The 20414-nt window shown below is 42.8% G+C and overlaps 2 protein-coding genes across 3 annotated transcripts; one reads left to right on the top strand and one right to left on the bottom strand.

Moving 5' to 3' along the window:
• The first annotated feature begins 463 nt into the window (after positions 1-463).
• LOC112221631 (mitogen-activated protein kinase 14A) lies at positions 464-6356 on the top strand. Of its 2 annotated transcripts, none has more exons than XM_024383809.2 (12): positions 464-717; positions 1345-1474; positions 1893-1951; positions 2485-2596; positions 3012-3041; positions 3148-3195; positions 3434-3548; positions 3701-3772; positions 4046-4125; positions 4291-4369; positions 4625-4798; positions 4992-6356. In XM_024383809.2, exons 1-12 carry the CDS (start codon positions 599-601, stop codon positions 5051-5053), a joined length of 1080 nt encoding a protein of 359 aa, XP_024239577.1. In that variant the 5' UTR covers positions 464-598; the 3' UTR covers positions 5054-6356. The 2 variants fall into 2 exon arrangements, with proteins under 2 accessions (XP_024239577.1, XP_024239578.1); XM_024383810.2 differs by having other exon boundaries at positions 467-717; positions 1364-1474.
• Positions 6357-10099: 3743 nt separating this feature from the next.
• On the bottom strand, positions 10100-15283 carry LOC112221630 (keratin, type II cytoskeletal cochleal). Its single transcript, XM_024383808.2, has 8 exons — positions 14604-15283; positions 12657-12865; positions 12416-12572; positions 12139-12303; positions 11898-12023; positions 11552-11772; positions 11326-11387; positions 10100-11199 (listed from the first exon to the last, which is right to left on the bottom strand). Exons 1-8 carry the CDS (start codon positions 15153-15155, stop codon positions 10973-10975), a joined length of 1719 nt encoding a protein of 572 aa, XP_024239576.1. The 5' UTR covers positions 15156-15283; the 3' UTR covers positions 10100-10972.
• Between the last annotated feature and the right edge of the window lie 5131 nt (positions 15284-20414).

Here is a 20414-nt window from a genome sequence, read left to right as displayed (position 1 = left end):
AATTTAATGGGGTCAGACAAAGGTGGAGGGTCTTATAACGTATCTATGGTTTTTACAGTAGCCTTCAAGTTGTAATACACCGCAGATACTAGTTACAGTTTTTGATTGGTCCATGGTTGGTAGTACAGAAAACTTAGATTAATACTATACTGTAAATGTGATCTGTGTGACTGCTTTACTCTGTCTGCAATCTGTGCATGACTTTGACCTCTACAGAGACGTTTAGCAGGAACAAGAAGCACTATTAATACCAGATCTCACAAACCAACTCAATCCTGTTTTTTACACATCTGATCGAACAGAAGAGTAAGAGGAATTTGGCAGCTTTTTGCAGTATTTGGAATGGTGCTACAAAAAGAGCAGCAATATTTTAGGCTACTATACTAGTAGACCTATGTATGAGTTTTATACAGAGCCTTCGACAGGTGAGTGTGTACACAGTGCAGTGGGAATGCCATTTACATCACGTGAGGTCGGGTGGGGTCTCACAGTTGTAGGCTACCTCTGCTTACCTGTCATATCGAAACCTCAAGGCTATGAAAATTCACCAATAGGTACCACACTGGTTTGAACTAGATCGACATATTTTATTGACAAAATGGAATCGCCTGTGAAGACAGGTTTCCATAGACTGGAGATAAAGAAAACAACATGGGATGTTCCAGAGCAATATATCGCGCTGAAAGCAGTTGGCTCGGGCGCTTACGGGACAGTATGGTGAGTGAAAGGGCTTTGTGAAGGGGCAATTATTGGGAGCTTTCCTGGAATAACTTCTCGCCAAACCAGCATGCATTTTATATACTTTAAAATATAGAACATAAACAGAATAAGGGAACAACTTTACCTAAGCCTATAATTGTTTATTCATTTCTTATTAGTTACATACGCAAAATTCTACAATATTGGATATTGTGTAATATCAGCTTGTTTTTCCATTTTTTTCCCATAACAAAAGACTCAGGACACTGCTAACAGAGGCACTATTGCCTCAAGGAAATTAGCCAATTGAAGCAGGTCTCGAGATGAGACTAATTTTGCACTCCCAACCTGGAGCGAGCCCCATATTAACACATCTTGAAACCCCGTTTTACCTCTGCCAGATATCGGTAATATAGAATGAACACACAAGCGTCTGAAATGTTATTTGTAGTACTACTTATAACAATTCGTCAAACTGACATGAAAGCTACTCAAAGATTCTGTACTCTTTGATCTATACTGACTTGAAGTATCACTATTGGCATTGAGAGTAACCATTCTATATCCCCCTTGCCTACATTCTGTGACAGAATTCTTCTATCCAACACTAATGTTATTTGACTTTGAACTTGTTTTATTCATTAGTTCTGCTATTGACCAGCAGACTAAGGAGAAGGTGGCCATAAAGAAGCTCTATCGTCCCTTTCAGTCGCTAATCCACGCTCAACGGGCCTACCGTGAACTAAGACTGTTACGCCATATCCAGCACGACAATGTAAGTCCTTATTACCTACTATAATAGTGGACATCTGAGATACACTCCCCTGGACAGAGATTCCAGACACTCAAACATGAAAAGCCATCACAATGCAGTAATTGTCATTCATTCTACTTCACATCAGGATAATTTGTAGTTTTAAACTAATCTGTATGTTGAATATCAGTCACCCAAAGACGTCCAGTTGTATTCCTTTGCCTCCTTCCTATGTATATTTATGTTTGGTGGAGAGGAATAGCCCCTCTTATGGGCCAGTGTTTTCACTCAACATATTCACAGAGCACTTGTACTTCCTCAGGCCTACTTGTACTACTGGCGATGAATTAGTATTACTGCAATGTATATGTTTGTGTGGTCACTTTTTGTGGGAATAAACTCTTCATTTACTTTCCTTCTCCCTGTTGTTTTCCTTAAGGTGATCAGCCTCCTCAATGTCTTCACACCTGATTTCTCCCTGGAGAAATTCCAGACGTTGTAAGTGGGGAGCTGTGAACCACATTCCTCTGCCAGTTGTCACAGCTTGTTGAGACAGGCTGCTGAGAGTGTATCATGAAGTTTGAATTTGATCGTGCATGTGTGTGTACTTGTTTTCCTACATTATTAGGACCCCAATGTCCTAAAATTTTGTGCTTACTTCGCCTTCGCTCCTTTGTATGTGCTTGTGTATGTGATATAATCTGTTAGCTGAGTTAAAACATATATTTTATGTCTGTGTATGATATTACCAGCATTTTTTGTTATGTAAATCATTTTATACATTTGTAATGCTTAGTTTGAGGAGGTAGCTTTAGTACATGACATATTGTATCATTCCCTTTCCCTACTTTATTTCTCTGTCACAGTTACATGGTAACACTGTTTGCATCTGACTTCCCATCTCTCTCCTCCATGTTACAGTTACATGGTAACACTGTTTCTATCTGACTTCCCATCTCTCTCCTCCATGTTACAGTTACATGGTAACACTGTTTCTATCTGACTTCCCATCTCTCTCCTCCATGTTACAGTTACATGGTAATGCCCTTTGTGGCTCAGGACCTCGGTCGCATCATGAAGAGCAGGAGACTGACCGATCGCATCATCGTTTACCTCTTCTACCAGCTGCTACGTGGCCTGAAGGTGTTCACCACTACTAAGAAATCATTGTATTATATGGGGTGGCAGGTAGCCTAGCCGTCAGAGAGGGGTGCCAGCAAATGGATGGTTGCCATTTTGAATCCCCGATCTGTGAGGAAAAGGTTATCCATCTGGAAATGAGTTGGCAACCGAAGGTTTGCTGGTATCAAATCCTAGATGCCTTTGCCTGCCGTTGTGCCCTTGAGCAATGCACTTAAACCATCCCAAAACAACTGCTCCATAGGCGCCCAGTGTGGCAGACCCCTGCTCTGACCTCTCAACCTGTATATGCGTGTATCTTTCAGAAGGGATGGGATAAAGCGGAAGTCAAATTTTGGTTGGACCTTGATCTTAATCTTAAATCAGAATCTTATATTCACCTGAAGATAATGTTTCTTTACATTTTTCTATCCCTTAGTATATCCATTCTGCAGGGATCATCCATCGGGTTTGTATTAGGTTCTTATGAATATACTTGAAATACATTTCTAAGTACATTTGAGTGGCCAGATCATATAAGATCCTACGTTTGTTTTTTAAAATGTATTCTTCAGGACCTAAAACCTGGTAACCTTGCTGTGAATGAGAACTGTGAATTAAAGGTAATTAAGAATTTGGCAACATTCTTTAATTATTAATTGTTTAATTATACTGAACCTTTTATTGTAAAACCTTCAGACAGTAAGATAAACATAATGTACTTGATTTAGGAAGATAGCAGATTGGTGTTTAATGACTACAAATGATTGTTTGATTGTTGTGGTTACGTATTAGCCTATCTTTTTATAAGCTTCAATTGACTTTTCTTTCACATTCCCTCGCTTTCTCTTTCTATCTCAGATCCTGGACTTTGGTCTAGCAAGACATGCAGAGAGTGAGATGACAGGCTATGTGGTGACACGCTGGTACAGGTCACCAGAGGTCATCTTCAACTGGATGCACTATAGCCAATCAGGTGATCTATCACCAACACACAATAAATACATTTTAATTTATTTGGGCTTCACATTCCATGCACTGCACTTCTGGGGTGATCTTACTTTTGTACTATTGGTTCAGCTGTAGCTCATGTGTTATTTATTCTGTGTGTGTCTGTCACACTCTCAGTGGACTTGTGGTCTGCTGGCTGCATCCTGGCTGAGATGATCACAGGCCAGGTTCTTTTCCCAGGCAGTGACAGTATCCTCTCAAGTTTCCTCTTAACACCTGTATAAACTCACTAAGTTTACATCAACACAAAAACATATATTCTGTACCCCATTTCTTTGTATATTACTGATGTACGTATCATGTAGTTATCTCATGAATTAGTTATCATTCTGCAGTTGCACAAGGGACAACACCAATCATGTAGCAGACTGTTCACTGATCAGTGCTCTAAGTATTTTGCTTGTAGTGGTTTCCACTGTCTGCCTTGTGTGTCCCTACACACTCCTTGACCATCCTGTTCAGGCATTGACCAGCTGAAGAAGATCCTCAACGTTACAGGAACACCACCATCCTCCCTGGTGCAGAAGATGCAGAGCAAAGATGTAGGCCTACTGTCATCTCAATCTAATGGCAACTGTTCAGCTCGCAACTATTCAATGTAGCTTGGTGTTGAAATCACAAGTATGCTCACTATGGTGGTAACTTGTAAGAAAAAGGAGGTAACGTTTAACAGTTGACAGTTGAACATTGTTGGTATTGTCTTGCAGGCTCGCTCATATGTACAGAGTCTCCCTATCCAAAAGAAGAAAAACTTCAAGGAGGTCTTTCCCTCCTTGCATGTAAACGGTGAGTTGGTCTATTATCACTGTGCTAATGTTACGTCCTGCATGGTGGTTATGAATATCTCAGTTTTCCTACTTTGTATCGAGAACAGTTGAGTGCTTGCTTGACTCTGTATTCCCTGCACCACTTCCTAATGCCTTCTTTTCACTGTGTAATACTCATCTATCCTCTCTCTCACTCTCTCTCTCTCTCTCTCTCTCTCTCTCTCTCTCTCTCTCTCTTTCTCTCTCTCTCTGTTCTGTGTGTTCCTCTGTCCAGCGGTGAATCTGCTGGAGAACGTGCTGCTGCTGGACCCAGAGACCAGGATGACGGCTAAAGAGGGCCTCTCACACCCCTACCTGGCTGAGTTCCATGACCCAGAATCTGAACCCGACTCCCCGACGTACGACGACTCCTTTGAAAGCCTGGAGCTTGACGTGGGAGAGTGGAGTAGTGAGTATATCTTCTCTATGACTGATTACCTGGTTGCACATGTTGATGGCATTTATCCTGAATTTCTCATGGTTCTTGGAGACTTACAGTTAAAGTTCTGCAAAGTTTCCCTTTCAGGATATGACATTCTAAAATACTATATGGTGTGATTCATGTGATACAATTCTAAAATGCTTTGATTTTTCCTGTTAAGGTCTGATCCACATGGAGATTATGGCTTTCGACCCCAGTAACCCCAGTGCAACTGCATTGTAGTGGACACAGAGCACTGGCTCCCCCCAGTTTTTGAACCCTGAAGTTTAGCATATGAACTGCATGACAAACTAGAATAACATGTTATCACATGTTATAAAAAGTTTGCGTATCACATTTCACAACATGGTCTATGACTTGATGAAATTTCATACTGTATGTCAGAATTTTTATGGATTCAGGGAAGGTCATACACTCTTTAAAAAAGGTGCTATCTAGAACCTAAAAGGGTTCTTCGGCTGTCCCCATAGGAGAACCCTTTGAAGAAACCTTTTTGGTATAACCCTTTTTGATAGAGGCCTCTAGTGGCTAAAAGGCTGTATTAGCATGGTCAGCGCCATTGAGTACTTCCACCATTTTAATGTAGCCAACTGGGTGGGACTTTCAACATCATTGGCTGATCCCTCTTGGTGACCCTGTTGAAGCCATGTCCAACCGGGTCATCAGGAGGGATCAGCGAATCGTGGAGAAGAAAATTGACTACATTCTGTCACAGACGCTATAATGGCACAGATACAAAAGTGAATCCTCTATCGGTCTCCTATGGTCGAACCCTATTGGGTTCCATGTAGTGCAGGCTTGTGCTCTCGGACGCCTGGAGTTGGAAGACAGAGAACAATGCAAAAGGACTAGTCAGCCCTTCCCCCACTGAGGGCCCCAAATGTTTCTCTCTATTACAGTATTCAGAGGACAGACTATTGGATGTGATATAATAATACTATAGTATCCATGTCCAGTATCTATCCGAAACTTGTTCACTGAGGATAACTGATGCTATATATATATACAGGTATATTTGTATGATCTCTGTGGTTACTTGTATCTGTATAGGGTGAACTCTAAATTACGCTCAGCAGTGCTATCGTCCTCTCAGGAATTCTGTCTTATTTACAGTGGTCCAATCCGCTACACAAGCATTTAGATGTTGTGACATCCTGTGTAGATTGGGCCTTTGCGGTCAGGTTACACTGTAAACCTGGTATCGTTTGATTGGTCAATGGTGGTTGGTCTTGGGTTGAAAGGTTACACCTTCAGATGTTATAAATGGAATTACATGGCTTTGTTCTCTCTCTTATCCTGTTTCCAGCCATGGGGGAAGGTTGTATGATCAATTCTAATTTCCTAGGCTTCTATTCTACTCTGGCCTAGTAAGCATCTCTTTGTACATGCTTTGTCTCGCAAGTTAACCTTAGGATCTATATGCCTAGAATTATGCTTTGTTAATGTCAGTATTGCCTTGTGTAACTTAAGCTTTATGCCTTGTATGTGAATGTTTTTTACAGTTATTAAATAATACTTGCTTTGATATTCGCTTCTCATGACCATTCATTGATCTTAGTCTGCTAAATGGATAATACTTGACTGCACATGGTTCAACTGTCGTCTCTTGCATATTGCTAATCATCTTAACGGAGTCGGATAAACATGTGAGGTATTTATAATATGTGACCGACCAGCTCAAATGGGTCTTATGTAACAGAATTTGAAATGGTGTTTTTTTACATTGGATAAAAGTAGAGACTCAGAGCTACAAAATGGTATATCATACACTACAGTTGAGGAACAATGGGAAAGTTATTCTGCTTTGAAAGTTGATAAACTTGTAAACTCACTTTTGAGAAAATGGCCTTTGAATGTTTTGGTACTACTACTGGAGAGCCCTTCTTTGTTTGCACCCATTAAACATCGTTCACACCCTCTTAAGCTTTAGCCCTACCCATCTCTTTAAGGGTTGATCCGAGTGCTCTGTACTAACAGCAGTCAAGCACCCAAGCTAACTTGCTAGCTACTTCCAGACACAAATGAGAGAACAGCTCACTGAAAATCACTTGCCCGAGCAGAGCTGATTAGGCTGTTATATTACCCATAGCGTTGCTGACTGCAACTGTGCTGTCAGATTGTAAAATGCAGAGTGTTCAGAGCGCACACTGGATGCTCTGGCTGATAAGTAGGGTTGATTCTAACGTTCTGTTCTCACAATGGCAGTCAAGCACCCAAGCTAACTGGCTAACATTGGCTAGCTTGCTAGCTACTTCCAGACACAAATGAGAAAACACCCTACTCTAACCATTTTACTCACCCTAGCAGAAATGGTTAGGCTGTTTTCATGTTATCCAGAGCGTTGGTGACTGTAACTGTGCTTGCTGGCAACAATTTAATTACGCTTTTTACCACGTTTAATGACACCGGCCATATTCAATGGGTGTTGAGCGTTCGTAAATTCATCAGTTATTCTGCGCTCTGGCACACTCAGATGAGAGTCTTTTGTTAATAACCTCTTAAGGATCCGCCCCTATTGTTGCCTAAAATGACATTCCCAAATCTAACTGCTTGTAGCTGGCCACTAGATTATATTTTTCCCAGATCTAATATGTTATATTCTCCTACATTCATTTCACATTTCCACAAACTTCAAAGTTTTTCCTTTCAAATGGTTTCAAGAATATGCATATCCTAGCTTCAGGTCCTGAGCTCAGGCAGTTAGATTGGGGTATGTCATTTTAGGCAAAAATTTAAAAAGAGGGGTGGATCCTTAAGAGGTTTTAAGAACAAATTCTTATTTACAAATACGGCCTACCCCGGCCAAACCCGAAAGACGCTGGGCCAATTGTGACAAACCTGTCCCTTACCGAGTCTGTAAAATCAACATGTTTCAAGCAGACCACCATACTCCCTGTGCCCCAAAAACGCCAAGGTACCCTTCGTAAATGACTACCGACCTGTAGCACTCAAGTCTGTCGTCATGAAGTGCTTTGAAAGGCTGGTCATGGCTCACATCAATACCATTATCCCAGAAACCCTACACCCACACCAATTTGCATACCACCCCAACAGATCCACAGACTCCAACACCATCACTAAGTTCGCCGTGGTAGGCCTGATCACCGTGGTAGGCCTGATCACTGACAACGATGAGACAGCCTATAGGGAGGAGGTCAGAGACCTAGCAGTGTGGTGCCAGGACAACAACCTCTCCCTCAACATGATCAAGACAAAGGAGATGATTATGAACTACAGAATAAGGAGGACCGAACACGCCCCCATTCTCATCGAAAGGGCTGTAGATGAGCAGGTTGAGAGCTTCAAGTTCCTTGGTGTCCACATCACCAACAAACTATCATGGTCCAAACACACCAAGACAGTCTGGAAGAAGGCACGACAATGCCTATTCCCCCTCAGGAGACGGAAAAGACTTGTCATGGGTCCTCAGATACTCAAAAAGTTCTACAGCTGCACCATCAAATCAAGAGCATCCTGACTGGTTGCATCACTGCCTGGTATGGCAACTGCTTGGCCTCCGACCGCAAGACACTACAGAAGCTAATGCGTATGGCCCAGTACATCACTGGGGCCAAGCTTCCTGCCATCCAGGACCCAGGATGGTACCGGAGCGCCAAGTCTATGTCCAAAAGGCTCCTTAATAGCTTTTACCCCCAAGCCATAAGACTCCTGAACAGCTAATCAAATGGCTACCCAGACTTATTGCCCCCCCTTTTACGCTGCTGCTACTCTCTGGTTATTATCTATGCATAGTCACTTTAATAACTCTACCTACATGTACATATTACCTGAATTACTCGACTAACCTGTGCCCCCACACATTGACTCTGTACTGGTACCCCCTCTATTTAGCCACTGTTATTTTACTGCTGCTCTTTAATTATCTGTTACTTAACACGTATTTGTAAGCTAGCATTTCACTATAAGGTTGTATTCGACGCATGTGACAAATACAATTTGATTTGTAGTTTTCTATAGTAAACTCTAGTATTCTATAGTAAAATATATACTTTTTTCATGTAGGTAAAATGAAAGATTATGTTAGATACCAGAAAACAGAATCTGAAAGAATAATTACACATACTGTACAGTAGACGACACCTGTTCAGTATAATATTATTACTGTATGCTGCCCTCTATTCTCACTAGAGGGCAGCATAAGCCGAGGGATGTGTTTTTGTGAATGGGTTAGATAGGTCAAGTTGTCACTTCACTTGTGGTACGGTAGACACATGCATATCTTACATTAGTTAAAGTTGTCTGCCTGTAGCCTACCTGTCGAAATTGAAGCAGATATAAGTATTTATATTATATATTGGTATTGTTACCCTGTAAGCAGTTTATGGACAAGGTATGACAGCATGAAGCACGGAAATGCTAATACAGGTACCATTGACTTGCATCGGATTTCTGACACAAATGCTAAAAAGGCAGCATTTGAAACAACTCCCAGGTAAACAAAACCAAAGTATAGCATACCTTGTCCATAGACTGCTTACAGGGTAAGGGAAAAATATATAATTTTGTAATTTGAGTGAACTATCCCTTTAATAACTTGGCGTTTATCTACAGTTTATAGTGATGATAGATCCCTTTACGTTGTGTCAGAGGCCTTAACGGTTATATATTATCTGGGTATGCACCGTGTAACAGCTTTTATCCATGGGCATTAAATAAATACAAGGTGTTGAGTCATAAGGATTACGTTTTTGCATTTACTTGCCAAAGTGGATTAAACTGTCAAGAAGGCATTTTACAGTGTTTGAGTTCATTTAAATTAAGTTAACTCTTTAAGAACATTTATACTGTTGTTGCTTTAAGTAATCCTATCAGCCCTGTCAGTAAAGTCATTGTTTCTCCTTCTTCTGATGGATACTCAATTGACAATTTGAATACTGTTGTTGCTTTAAGTAATCCTATCAGCCCTGTCAATAACATCATTGTGTCTCATTCTTCTGAATGATACTCATCTGACCCCGATTCTAGAGCTATTTTCTACCCAATTATCTGACCGTCTATGTAAATAGAACATATTGTTTTATATTTTTTTATTAACTAGGCAAGTCAGTTAAGAACAAATTCTTATTTACAAGGACGACCTACCGGGAAACAGTGGGTTACCTGCCTTGTTCAGGGGTACAATGACAGATTTTACCTTGTCAGCTCGGGGATTCAATCCAGCAGCCTTTTGGTTACTGGCCCAATACTCTAACCACTAGGCTACCTGCCACCCCTATATACAGTCAGAAGAAAATGTTTCAACACAAGTATTTTATAAAACTCAGATTTATTCAGGATGTTTAGTTGATGACACATGATCAATTACATTCAATAAATCTGGGTGTACCAGTCATCCCTTTTTGATCAGAATGAAAAGAAAAACAGAACCAAACACTGTTTGCAAACCTCAGTGGAGAACCCATTGTCCCTAGGAAAGGGAGAATTAAGAGTTAACGCTAGATTGTTTACCCCAGAGAAAGGGGGTGCCACTTTAGTATAGCTGCTTAAGTTGATCTGGCATTCACCATAATGCACAGCAATGTGGGGGCAGTGGAACACAGGGGGTAGGGGCATGTTGTACTGTCAGTTGTCTCAACATTTAGTGAACAACATGGCACCTGCCTTGCCGGCTCATTTGGAGACTGCCGCTATGTTGTGTGCGATGAGAAACTAGTGTTGCCTTATGAAGATGCACTGTCACAGCACCGCCAACCAATGTTGTGTCACCATGACAGGCACCATCCAGCAAGTTAAAGACAGGCTGACTGAAGAGGGAGCAGATGTAATTCTCTGCTTCCGGTTCTTACTATCACTGCCTCTATCTTTAAGGGCTGTGTTCTGAATCTGTGAGGGACAGGATGCTGAAGAGGTAGCAGGACTAAAAACACTGGAAACATTGGGATAAAAATGATCTGTCAGCATTCAAAGTGCATCCTCTGATATCATCCACTATTTCCTACCAGCCAGTAGCTATGGGGAATATGCAGCTAAGGAGGGGTCAGATTTAACAGCCCATCCTGAGTTATAGTGTAGATCAGTGGACGCTCTGTGCCTGCATGTGACAGGAGGAGTTTGTAGCTTGTTTTGGTTGTGGAGGGAGAGGAGAGGGGGAGGTGGGGACAGACATACAGACTCCTGTGTTTAGAAACGTCTGGATGTGGAGGTCATGGAGGAGCGGGACATGGACACGCTGCCGCCACCGCCGCTGCTCATGCCATAGCCACCGCCGCCACCACCGCCGCTCATGCCAAAGCCACCGCCGCCACCACCGCTTCTCATGGACATGCCACTGCCGCCGCCATATCCGAAGCCACCGCCTCCTCCGCCTCCTCCGCCGCCTCCACCCATGCCGAATCCACCACCTCCGCCTGGGAGAGAAAGATGGTAGGAGAAAAGTCAATACTTGGACTGATGATGGTGATAATCAGACCTACAAGTATTATTTTATTTTTCTTGTCCAACTTAATTTAAATGCATATGTATGAAGTTCTTACCGCCACCACCGCTGCTGCCGGAGGTTATGTGGATGGTTGCCGTTCCCCCTCCAGAGGTAATTCTTTGTAAAGATTTATAGATTAGTTGACATAATCTCTAAGCATGTACTATAGTGAAAGAGCTGACTGCATCTAGAAGATTTTCCATTTCTTGTGCCTTTACATTTCCTAGCCATGCATTTGTCTCGTGTTGTTTCACAATGTCTATATTTGATCCTGTGCTCACCTGTCCTCCTCTCCTTCCAGCAGTTTCCTGTAGGTTGCGATCTCAATGTCCAGAGCCAGCTTGACGTTCATCAGCTCCTGGTATTCACGCACTTGCCGGGCCATGTCCTGCTTGGCTCTCTGTAGGGCATCCTCTAGGTCTCTGATGCGGAGCTTGGCGTCCTTCACTGCCATCTCCCCGCGCTCCTCAGCCTCGGCGATCTGGGCTTCAAGGGTAGAACGCTACCAGGTAAAGTAAAGACAAGATCAGAAGTAAGATTGATGTTTTCACTTAATTGAATGTTAGTGTTGTGCCAGACCTGATTCTATTTTGAATTGACCGTCATTTGCCAGCATACTGTACATACCTGTCCTTTGACGTTTTCGATCTCGTTTTGGAGACGGCTGATCATGCGGTTCAGCTCGGCAATCTCTGACTTGGTGTTGCGCAGATCATCCCCATGTTGTCCTGCAGAGGACTGCATCTCCTCAAACTGAAGGATGAGAGGATTGGCACAGTCATTAGTCAGTCTGAAGCCTATGTATTATATTTTACTGCACCTCTCATTTATAGGAAATCCATAGAAATATACTTAAGTCTCCTCATACCTTCTGCTTGTACCATGACTCGGCCTCGGCTCTGCTGCGGTTGGCGATGTCCTCATACTGGGCGCGCACTTCAGCCACAATGGAGTCCATGTCCAGGTTACGGCTGTTGTCCATCTCCACCACCACTGAGGTGTCCTTAATCTGTCCCTGCAGCTCACTCAGCTCCTGGAGAGAGATGAGAGAGAAGGACGTCAGGAAAGCCATAATGTCGATGATTTTTTGTTCATATCACAGCGCTTCGAAAACTAAGCTTTTTGTGGTTTGACATGGCCCTCACCGCTTCATAGATGGCCCTGAGGAAGTTGATCTCATCCTGAAGGGCATCGACCTTGGCCTCCAACTCAACCTTGTTCATGTAGGCACCATCAACATCCTTCTTGAGGAGGACAAACTCGTTCTCCACTGCGGCACGCTTGTTGATTTCATCTTCATATCTGGAAAAACAGATTACCAATGGTTACATGGGCCAGCATGTAGGACAGTTAGAACATCCATACAATGTCTTGTGTAAAACTTACTTGTTCTTGAAGTCCTCCACCAGACCCTGCATGTTTGTCAGCTCTCCTTCCATCTTGACCTTCTCTCCTCCCAGGCCGTCGAGCTGTCTGCGCAGGTTGGCAATGTAGGCCTCAAACATGGCATCAATGTTGGAGCGGGTGGTGGTCTGGTCCTGCAGGAGGCTCCACTTAGTCTCCAGCATCTTGTTCTGCTGTTCCAGGAAGCGTACCTGTGTGTAGAGAGAGAAATATAATAGTTACAACCAGGTCATATGTACTGCTAGAACCAGGTTGGCACACATCTTCCATTACGTTGAGAATTTAACTTGGGTTATGTCATATTATGTCAACAGCTCCCTGGCAAGGTTTACTTGTGGATTTATGTAGTGGTTCAAGATTAGACTTACATTCACTGAGGTAATGAAAACGGTCTGCTGGAAGTTTTCATTGGGACTTTCTCAGACAGAAATGGCATTCTCCCACACCTCTGTAAAAAAGGAGTGACTTGCACACACAGCCCTCCATAGCCTATTGTACTGAGCTGAGTCATTCCCTAAGGGCTGGGGCAGACATGAAGAGATCTATCCACTTTATATCTCGCTCTCAGAAGATACCTTCCATGTGAGGTACATGGGTGAGGCTGCACATCCCTGAGGCGGGAGGGAGATGTCTAAGCCTGCCACGCCTTAGCCCCCCTTATTCTAAGTAATAGCAAGTCCCAGCAGATATGGCTGTGTTTCCCCGCCTTAGCCTGAGGTGGAATCGCCTCTTAGTGAATGAACTTACCTGCTGCCATGCACTGTAATTATAAGGCATTCTGCAGAATTTGAGAATGACCTGCATTTAATGATTTGTGACTGTAACAGCAGCGAAATTAAGGGTTAATTGTTGTATTTTACCTTGCACAAGGTAAATACAATTGTTTTGCAGAAGAAGGCAAATGAGGTAATTTAATTGAATCTGTCCATTCATTCAAAATAAAAGCAGGTGTGGTTAGTCTATGAAAAGCTGACTGTGCAGTTTCACTAACAGGGTGTGTTTCTAACTCTCCCTTGAGGAAATGTCTGATTTTCACTATTGTCTATCGTGCTGTTGTCTGAAAGATGAAAGTGTTTAGGAAGAACCTTTAATTTAACACAACTCCTTGCTGTTTCAGACATATGGATAAAGTATATTATTAGCCGTATCAGCTTCAACTTTGTGCAGGTGTGTGTCTGTGTCTCTGCAGGTTGTGAGGGAGAGATGGGAGAGAGGATAAACTCTCAGGTGCACCATCAGAGACATAGCATTCTATTGAAAGCCAGTGAGTCCCTTCCTGCTGCCATGGGAATGGGGCTATTATAACCCGATCCCTTCCCTCATGGTCATAAGATCCGCTTGGGCTATGGTTTCCAAACTCACTCCCACTCCCATACTCACAGAGCCAGGGCAATTATGGCCAAAGAAAACTACTCAACTGTCAGTTCCGATGCAACTGGCTGCACATTAGGACTTTGACCACCTGTGATAAGGTGATATGCCCCTGTTAATACATTCAGGCTGAGGATGCAGTCACTATATCATTCTGTGTATTTGTTTTCAGAGCCAGTTCTAACTGGATCCTATACGGCCCGGTTTTCCCGGGGGCTGCGTTATCAGTGGCTGTGAAATATTTCATGAGCCCTACAGTAGCACACAAGAGACACAGCCTTGCAACTATTCAAGTGTGCTATTTGCAGCCAGTACCATAAAACAACATCCCAGCCATGAACTGCTATTGCAAAGTGTCCTTTTCCAGATACTTTGCAGTATCCCTTTGCAGTATCTCCTTTGCAGCATATCTGTACCCTGTTTATGCTGGCATATGGTAGATGAGGAGCAATGCAACATATTTTAATTTACTTGGACAAGGCCCATAGTCATGGCATACTTTATATGTTTAACATCCTCTTAAATTGAAGGGCTTTAAGAGAATAAAGGTGTACTGACCTTGTCGATGAAGGAGGCAAAGCGGTTGTTGAGGCCCTTGATCTGATCTTTTTCATTGGTGCGGACGGTCTGGATGTTGGGGTCGATCTCCAGGTTGAGGGGGGCAAGCAGGCTTGAGTTGACTGTGACAGCTGTGATGGGGGGGAAGCCACCTCCGCCGCCACCACCACCCATGCCGAAGCCTGCACCTCCACCGAAGCCTCCACCACCGCCACCCAGGCCAAAGCCTCCACCGCCGCCACCAAGGCCGAAGCCTCCACCGCCGCCACCCATACCAAAGCCTCCGCCGCCGCCGCCGCCCATGCCTCCACCACTGCTCACATAGCTGAAGCTGGAGCCTCCTCCACTTCCACCACCGCCCATGCCGAAGCCGCCCCCACCACCGCCTCCGGAGCGTCTAACTGATGAGCTGCTCATACGGCTGGAGCCCATAGGGGCTGCTGAGGAGGAGAAGCTTGAGAAGCTCTTCCTCACAGTGCCACCACCACCGGAGCTGAATCCTCCGCCAGAGCTGAAGCCTCCGCTCATGCTGCCACTGCTCCTGTAACTCATGGTTGCAGCTTTTCTGATCCTCTGATGGGAGTAAAAGAAAAGGAGAGAGAGAGAGACAGAGAGGTTTGGTGAAGCAGGTGCGCTTACTAAGAGGAAGGTCAAGCCCCTCTGAGTGACTCCTCTCTGGTGGCAGATGGCTTATATCTACCTGTCTGGTACAGGGCTCCTCCCCAGCATCGGCCTGCCTCCTAGCTGTCGCACCTGGAGACTGAAGGGTTGGAGTGATCGAGCTCGTCAGACAGGTATCCGTGCCAGACCCCGGTAACCTGATCAGGCTCCGGCACACCCAGGTGCAAACACAGAGGAATGGCAGAAGGACCCCAGGGGAGAGGCAGGGAAAGCAAGACTGACAAACTCATTCAGTTAGCGCTGTACGAGATCTTCAGTTTCTTGGCAATTTCTCATATGGAATAGCCTTTATTTCTCAGAACAAGACTGACGAGTTTCAGAAGAAAGGTCTTTGTTTCTGACATTTTGAACCTATAATTGAACACACAAATACTGATGCTCCAGATACTTAACTCGTCTAAAGAAGGCCAGTTTAATTGCTTCTTTAATCAGAACAACAGTTTTCAGCTGTGCTAACATAAAGGGTTTTCTATTGATCAGTTAGCCTTTAAAAATGATAAACTTGGATTAGCTAACACAACGTGCCATTGGAACACAGGAGTGATGGTTGCTGATAATGGGCCTCTGTACGCCTGTGTAGATATTCCATTAAAAAAAAAATCAGTTTCCAGCTACAATAGTCATTTACAACATTAACAATGTCTACACTGTATTTCTGATCAATTTGATGTTATTTTTAATGGACAAAAAAATTTGCTTTTCTTTCAAAAACAAAGACATTTCTAAGTGACCCCAAACTTTTGAATGGTAGTGACATTCAAACACATGGTTTCCACATGGCTCCGTTCTGAAATTGTTATCAGCCATCCTCCCCTCAGCAGCCTCCACTGCTACATGGACGGTATAGTATAGCATAGCATACTGGTTGCTGGAAATGTTGAGTGAGTAACATTTCATCTCTCACCAGAAGAGGCTATCATCTTTCTCATCTCAACAGAGACTAGGACTGTCTGGAAAAACAAACACATCTCTGTTCTCTGCTCAATGTTTCACTCATGGACACAGACTGGACTGAGTCATCCTGGAGACTGGACTGGCCTTCATTTTGCCTGAGAATAGTTAGATGTTTTGTTGACATTTATTGGTGTTGGTTAGGGTCTAAGACACTTTTATTACATATATACAGATTGATACATCCACAATTATCACGTGGGTTATATTTCTGCAGCACTATCCTTAGGGTTCTTCCTACCTCATAGTGGCGTGACAGAGATACGTTGACACTACATTCTGGTCAACACGTTCTGTAGGTGGCGTTGCAGCACAGGGGGTAATGCTGCCTCTGTCTCAACCTCTCTCCTGTATGTTTTCTGTCTTGTGGTTGCGGAGAGTTGATCTAGGGCTACTCTTGGTCTTGGTTGAGGGAACGACGAAAGGTTGAAAAAGAGCTAGACTGTGGAATGGCAGTTGAGATAAGCAGGGGATGCAGAAAAGCCATAGAAGAAGTTATGCATCTAGGATTGATTGTAGGCCTTGTGTTGCTATAGTTACCCTGTCAAGTCAAAACATGGTGAGCTCAGTGCTGTCGGTACACATACTGTAAGTGATCTCATCCACAGAGAGAACCAGCACAGGGAGATAAAGCACAGAGAAAGATATTTACTATGGGTTGAGTTGTTGGTGCTTTGAAGGGACGCTGCTTTTGGCACTGTTTACTGCAAATTTGACAGTGTTATAATAACAGAAATATCAAGGCTATGATTCATTTTTGTCCCGACAAGTAGCATCATGTATGAATTTGGTTTGTTAATTGGCTCATCATCTCCTGGTGAAAGGCATAGGAGAGAAGCTGAGGTGAGGAGAGGTGGTGGTAAACCCTAATCCTTTCAGTCATAATCTATGGCATTGGCTGTGCTATGTGTGTTGGCCTGTTACTGCATGAGCTGCCAGGGGGAAGCATACCACTTACCGCTTTGGTGCTAAAAGATGCCAACATCCTGAAAAGTTTTTTTGCGATCACACTGTATCCAACATTCAGTGGTTTATTATTTTACTGTAAATGGTCCTATACCTTAAAGGCTATTTCAAGTTTATTATTCAAAAACGGAACTATTTCATTGACAGTTTAGAAGAAAAGACAGCGGTAGTAAAAATGAGAACAAAGTACCTGTTAAGACTTATTCAAATAACCACCAAATACTTGTTCAGACTTGGCACAGGCGGATACATCCCTCTCTCCGTAGTACACCTAAAATGTCTGCAGGGTGCAGGTGTATTTCACCCAAATGGAAGGTACACACTCAACATGCCATCACACACACACACATAGGGCTTCTAAGAACATTTTATTCCCAAACATGGTAATGTCAGAAAAGGGAAACCTGATATCGGAGACCTTGTCAATGCCATATCAATTTAAAGGTCTGAATAGTCTTTACAGTATGGTTGTAAGCAAATGTACCTTATGCAAATACAGTACTGTATATGAATGCTCATACACAAGAGCTAACACTCAATATGATCTGCTGGTTCAATAATCTAAACCTGGAGAGCAAGAACAGGCTGGGTAATATTGTGAAACTAGGTAGCAGGATCATTGGTATGAATTTACTCACCTGTATCAGACACCTGTCATACGTAAGGTGCAATCCATTTTGAGGCCCTCCTAGCATCCCCTGTTTGATGAATTTTCGTTGGTTCCCTGAGTGCAGATACAGGTGCCCTAGGTCTAACCTCTAGTTCAGGGATCACCAATTAGATTCAGCCACAGGCCAATTCTTTCTTCAGCAGATGGGGGGGGGGCAGGAACATAATTGCAAATAATTTGTGTTTCTGCAAATTGACTGCAAAAAGATCAAACAAATATAACATTTGACTAAAACATAATAATTTAAAAACCTTGCTTACATTTGTTGTGTATGATCACATGCACTGTGTGTACAAAACATTAGGACCACCTGCTCTTTCCATGACCTACTGTACATACAGTACATGGCGTGACACCCATGGGGATAATAAAGAGACTCCGATTCTTGTGTGACTATAGACTGACCAGGTAAATCCAGGTGAAAGCTATGATCCCTTATTGATGTCACTTGTTAAATCCACTTCAGTCAGTGTAGATGAAGGGGAGCAGACAGGTTAAAGGATTTTTAAGTCTTGAGACAATTGAGACATTTATTGTGTATGTGCGCCATTCAGAGAATGAATGGGCAAGACCAAGATTTAAGTGCCTTTGAATGGAGTATGGTAGTGGGTGCTAGGCGCACTGGTTTGAGTGTGTATTAAGAATGGTCCACCACCCAAAGGATATCCAGCCAACGTGACACAACTGTGGCAAGTATGGGCCATTCCATAATGTGGAATGCTTTCGCTACCTTGAAAGAGTCCATGCCCCGAAGAATTGAAGCTGTTCTGACGGGAAAAGTGGGTGCAACTGAATATTAGAAATTCCTAATCATAATGTTTTGTACACTCAATGAATATCTCTCTATTATGCGTGAGAACACCTTGGAATAGATTTCCAAAATGTAAATCGCTTGGAATTGATTTGCTGGTGTTTTTACAATCTTTTATGTCCAACAACAAAACATTTATTAAATTTGAAGGCACAGTCATGCCGAAACGTTGGTGATTTACCCAATAAATTACTGGGAGTTTATATATTGTGTGACTCTTAATTTTTTAGAGCTTATAGTTTATTTGCCGTTAGTCAGCACCTCTATATAAAATAATTTTCTCTGTGTGTGCTCCAGAAAACTTGGGGGGCCAGTTGGGGAATCCTGCTCTACTTCATCCCAGCTGCTATCAGCTTTCTCAATAAGCTGTAGTACTGTACTGTTAAGGTACAGACTGACTCTCTTTTCATGTCTAGTTTAGATGTCTACTTTCTGTGTACGTATCGTTGTATATATTGTTTTGTTTTTGTGTCTATTATTTTTACTATGTCTGGCAAAATGAATTACCCCATTGTCACGGTTGTTAGAATGGACCGACCAAGGTTTTTACTATGTCTGGCAAAATGAATTACCCCATTGTCACGGTTGTTAGAATGGAGCGACCAAGGTTTTTACTATGTCTGGCAAAATGAATTACCCCATTGTCACGGTTGTTAGAATGGACCGACCAAGGTTTTTACTATGTCTGGCAAAATGAATTACCCCATTGTCACGGTTGTTAGAATGGACCGACCAAGGTTTTTACTATGTCTGGCAAAATGAATTACCCCATTGTCACGGTTGTTAGAATGGACCGACCAAGGTTTTTACTATGTCTGGCAAAATGAATTACCCCATTGTCACGGTTGTTAGAATGGACCGACCAAGGTTTTTACTATGTCTGGCAAAATGAATTACCCCATTGTCACGGTTGTTAGAATGGAGCGACCAAGGTTTTTACTATGTCTGGCAAAATGAATTACCCCATTGTCACGGTTGTTAGAATAGACCGACCAAGGTTTTTACTATGTCTGGCAAAATGAATTACCCCATTGTCACGGTTGTTAGAATGGACCGACCAAGGTTTTTACTATGTCTGGCAAAATGAATTACCCCATTGTCACGGTTGTTAGAATGGACCGACCAAGGTTTTTACTATGTCTGGCAAAATGAATTACCCCATTGTCACGGTTGTTAGAATGGACCGACCAAGGTTTTTACTATGTCTGGCAAAATGAATTACCCCATTGTCACGGTTGTTAGAATGGACCGACCAAGGCGCAGCGTGATTTGAGTTCCACATCTTTATTAAAAGTGAAACTTCTCAACACAAACAAACAAACAAACAAACAAACAAACAAACAAACAAACAAACAAACAAACAAACAAACAAACAAACAAACAAACAAACAAACAAACAAACAAACAAACAAACCGTAGTTCAACAAGCACATACACAAACAATATCCCACAAAGCAGGTGGGAGAAAGGGCTTCCTAAATATGATCCCCAATTAGAGGCAACGATTACCAGCTGCCTCTAATTGGGAACCATACAAATCACCAACATAGAAAATAAATGACTAGAACACCCCCTAGTCACGCTCTGACCTAGAGGGCTCTCTATGGTCAAGGCGTGACACCCATGGGGATAATAGACTCACTCTCTCTCTTGTGTGACTATACTGTTGACTTGAGTTGCATTGCTGAGAAGATGCAATGTTGTACAGCTACTAGATGATCTTATCTGATCT

The sequence above is a fragment of the Oncorhynchus tshawytscha genome, linkage group LG22 (genome assembly GCF_018296145.1).
Source record: "Oncorhynchus tshawytscha isolate Ot180627B linkage group LG22, Otsh_v2.0, whole genome shotgun sequence".
In the NCBI taxonomy this organism is placed as follows: Eukaryota; Metazoa; Chordata; class Actinopteri; order Salmoniformes; family Salmonidae; genus Oncorhynchus; species Oncorhynchus tshawytscha.
Note: the sequence above shows the minus strand (reverse complement) of the source record. Positions and strands in the feature narration are given on the sequence as shown.

Bases quoted from the DNA above. Each gene is read 5' to 3' on its own strand.
- LOC112221631 (XM_024383809.2), top strand. From the start codon at position 599: ATGGAATCGCCTGTGAAGACAGGTTTCCATAGACTGGAGATAAAGAAA. The intron at 3,042-3,147 runs GTTTGTATTAGG...TGTATTCTTCAG, and splicing joins CTGCAGGGATCATCCATCGG to GACCTAAAACCTGGTAACCT. The intron at 4,799-4,991 runs GTGAGTATATCT...TTTCCTGTTAAG, and splicing joins TGACGTGGGAGAGTGGAGTA to GTCTGATCCACATGGAGATT.
- LOC112221630 (XM_024383808.2), bottom strand. From the start codon at position 15,155: ATGAGTTACAGGAGCAGTGGCAGCATGAGCGGAGGCTTCAGCTCTGGC. The intron at 12,573-12,656 runs GTAAGTTTTACA...CTGTTTTTCCAG, and splicing joins GTGGAGGACTTCAAGAACAA to ATATGAAGATGAAATCAACA. The intron at 12,024-12,138 runs GTATGAGGAGAC...CTCATCCTTCAG, and splicing joins AGTCATGGTACAAGCAGAAG to TTTGAGGAGATGCAGTCCTC.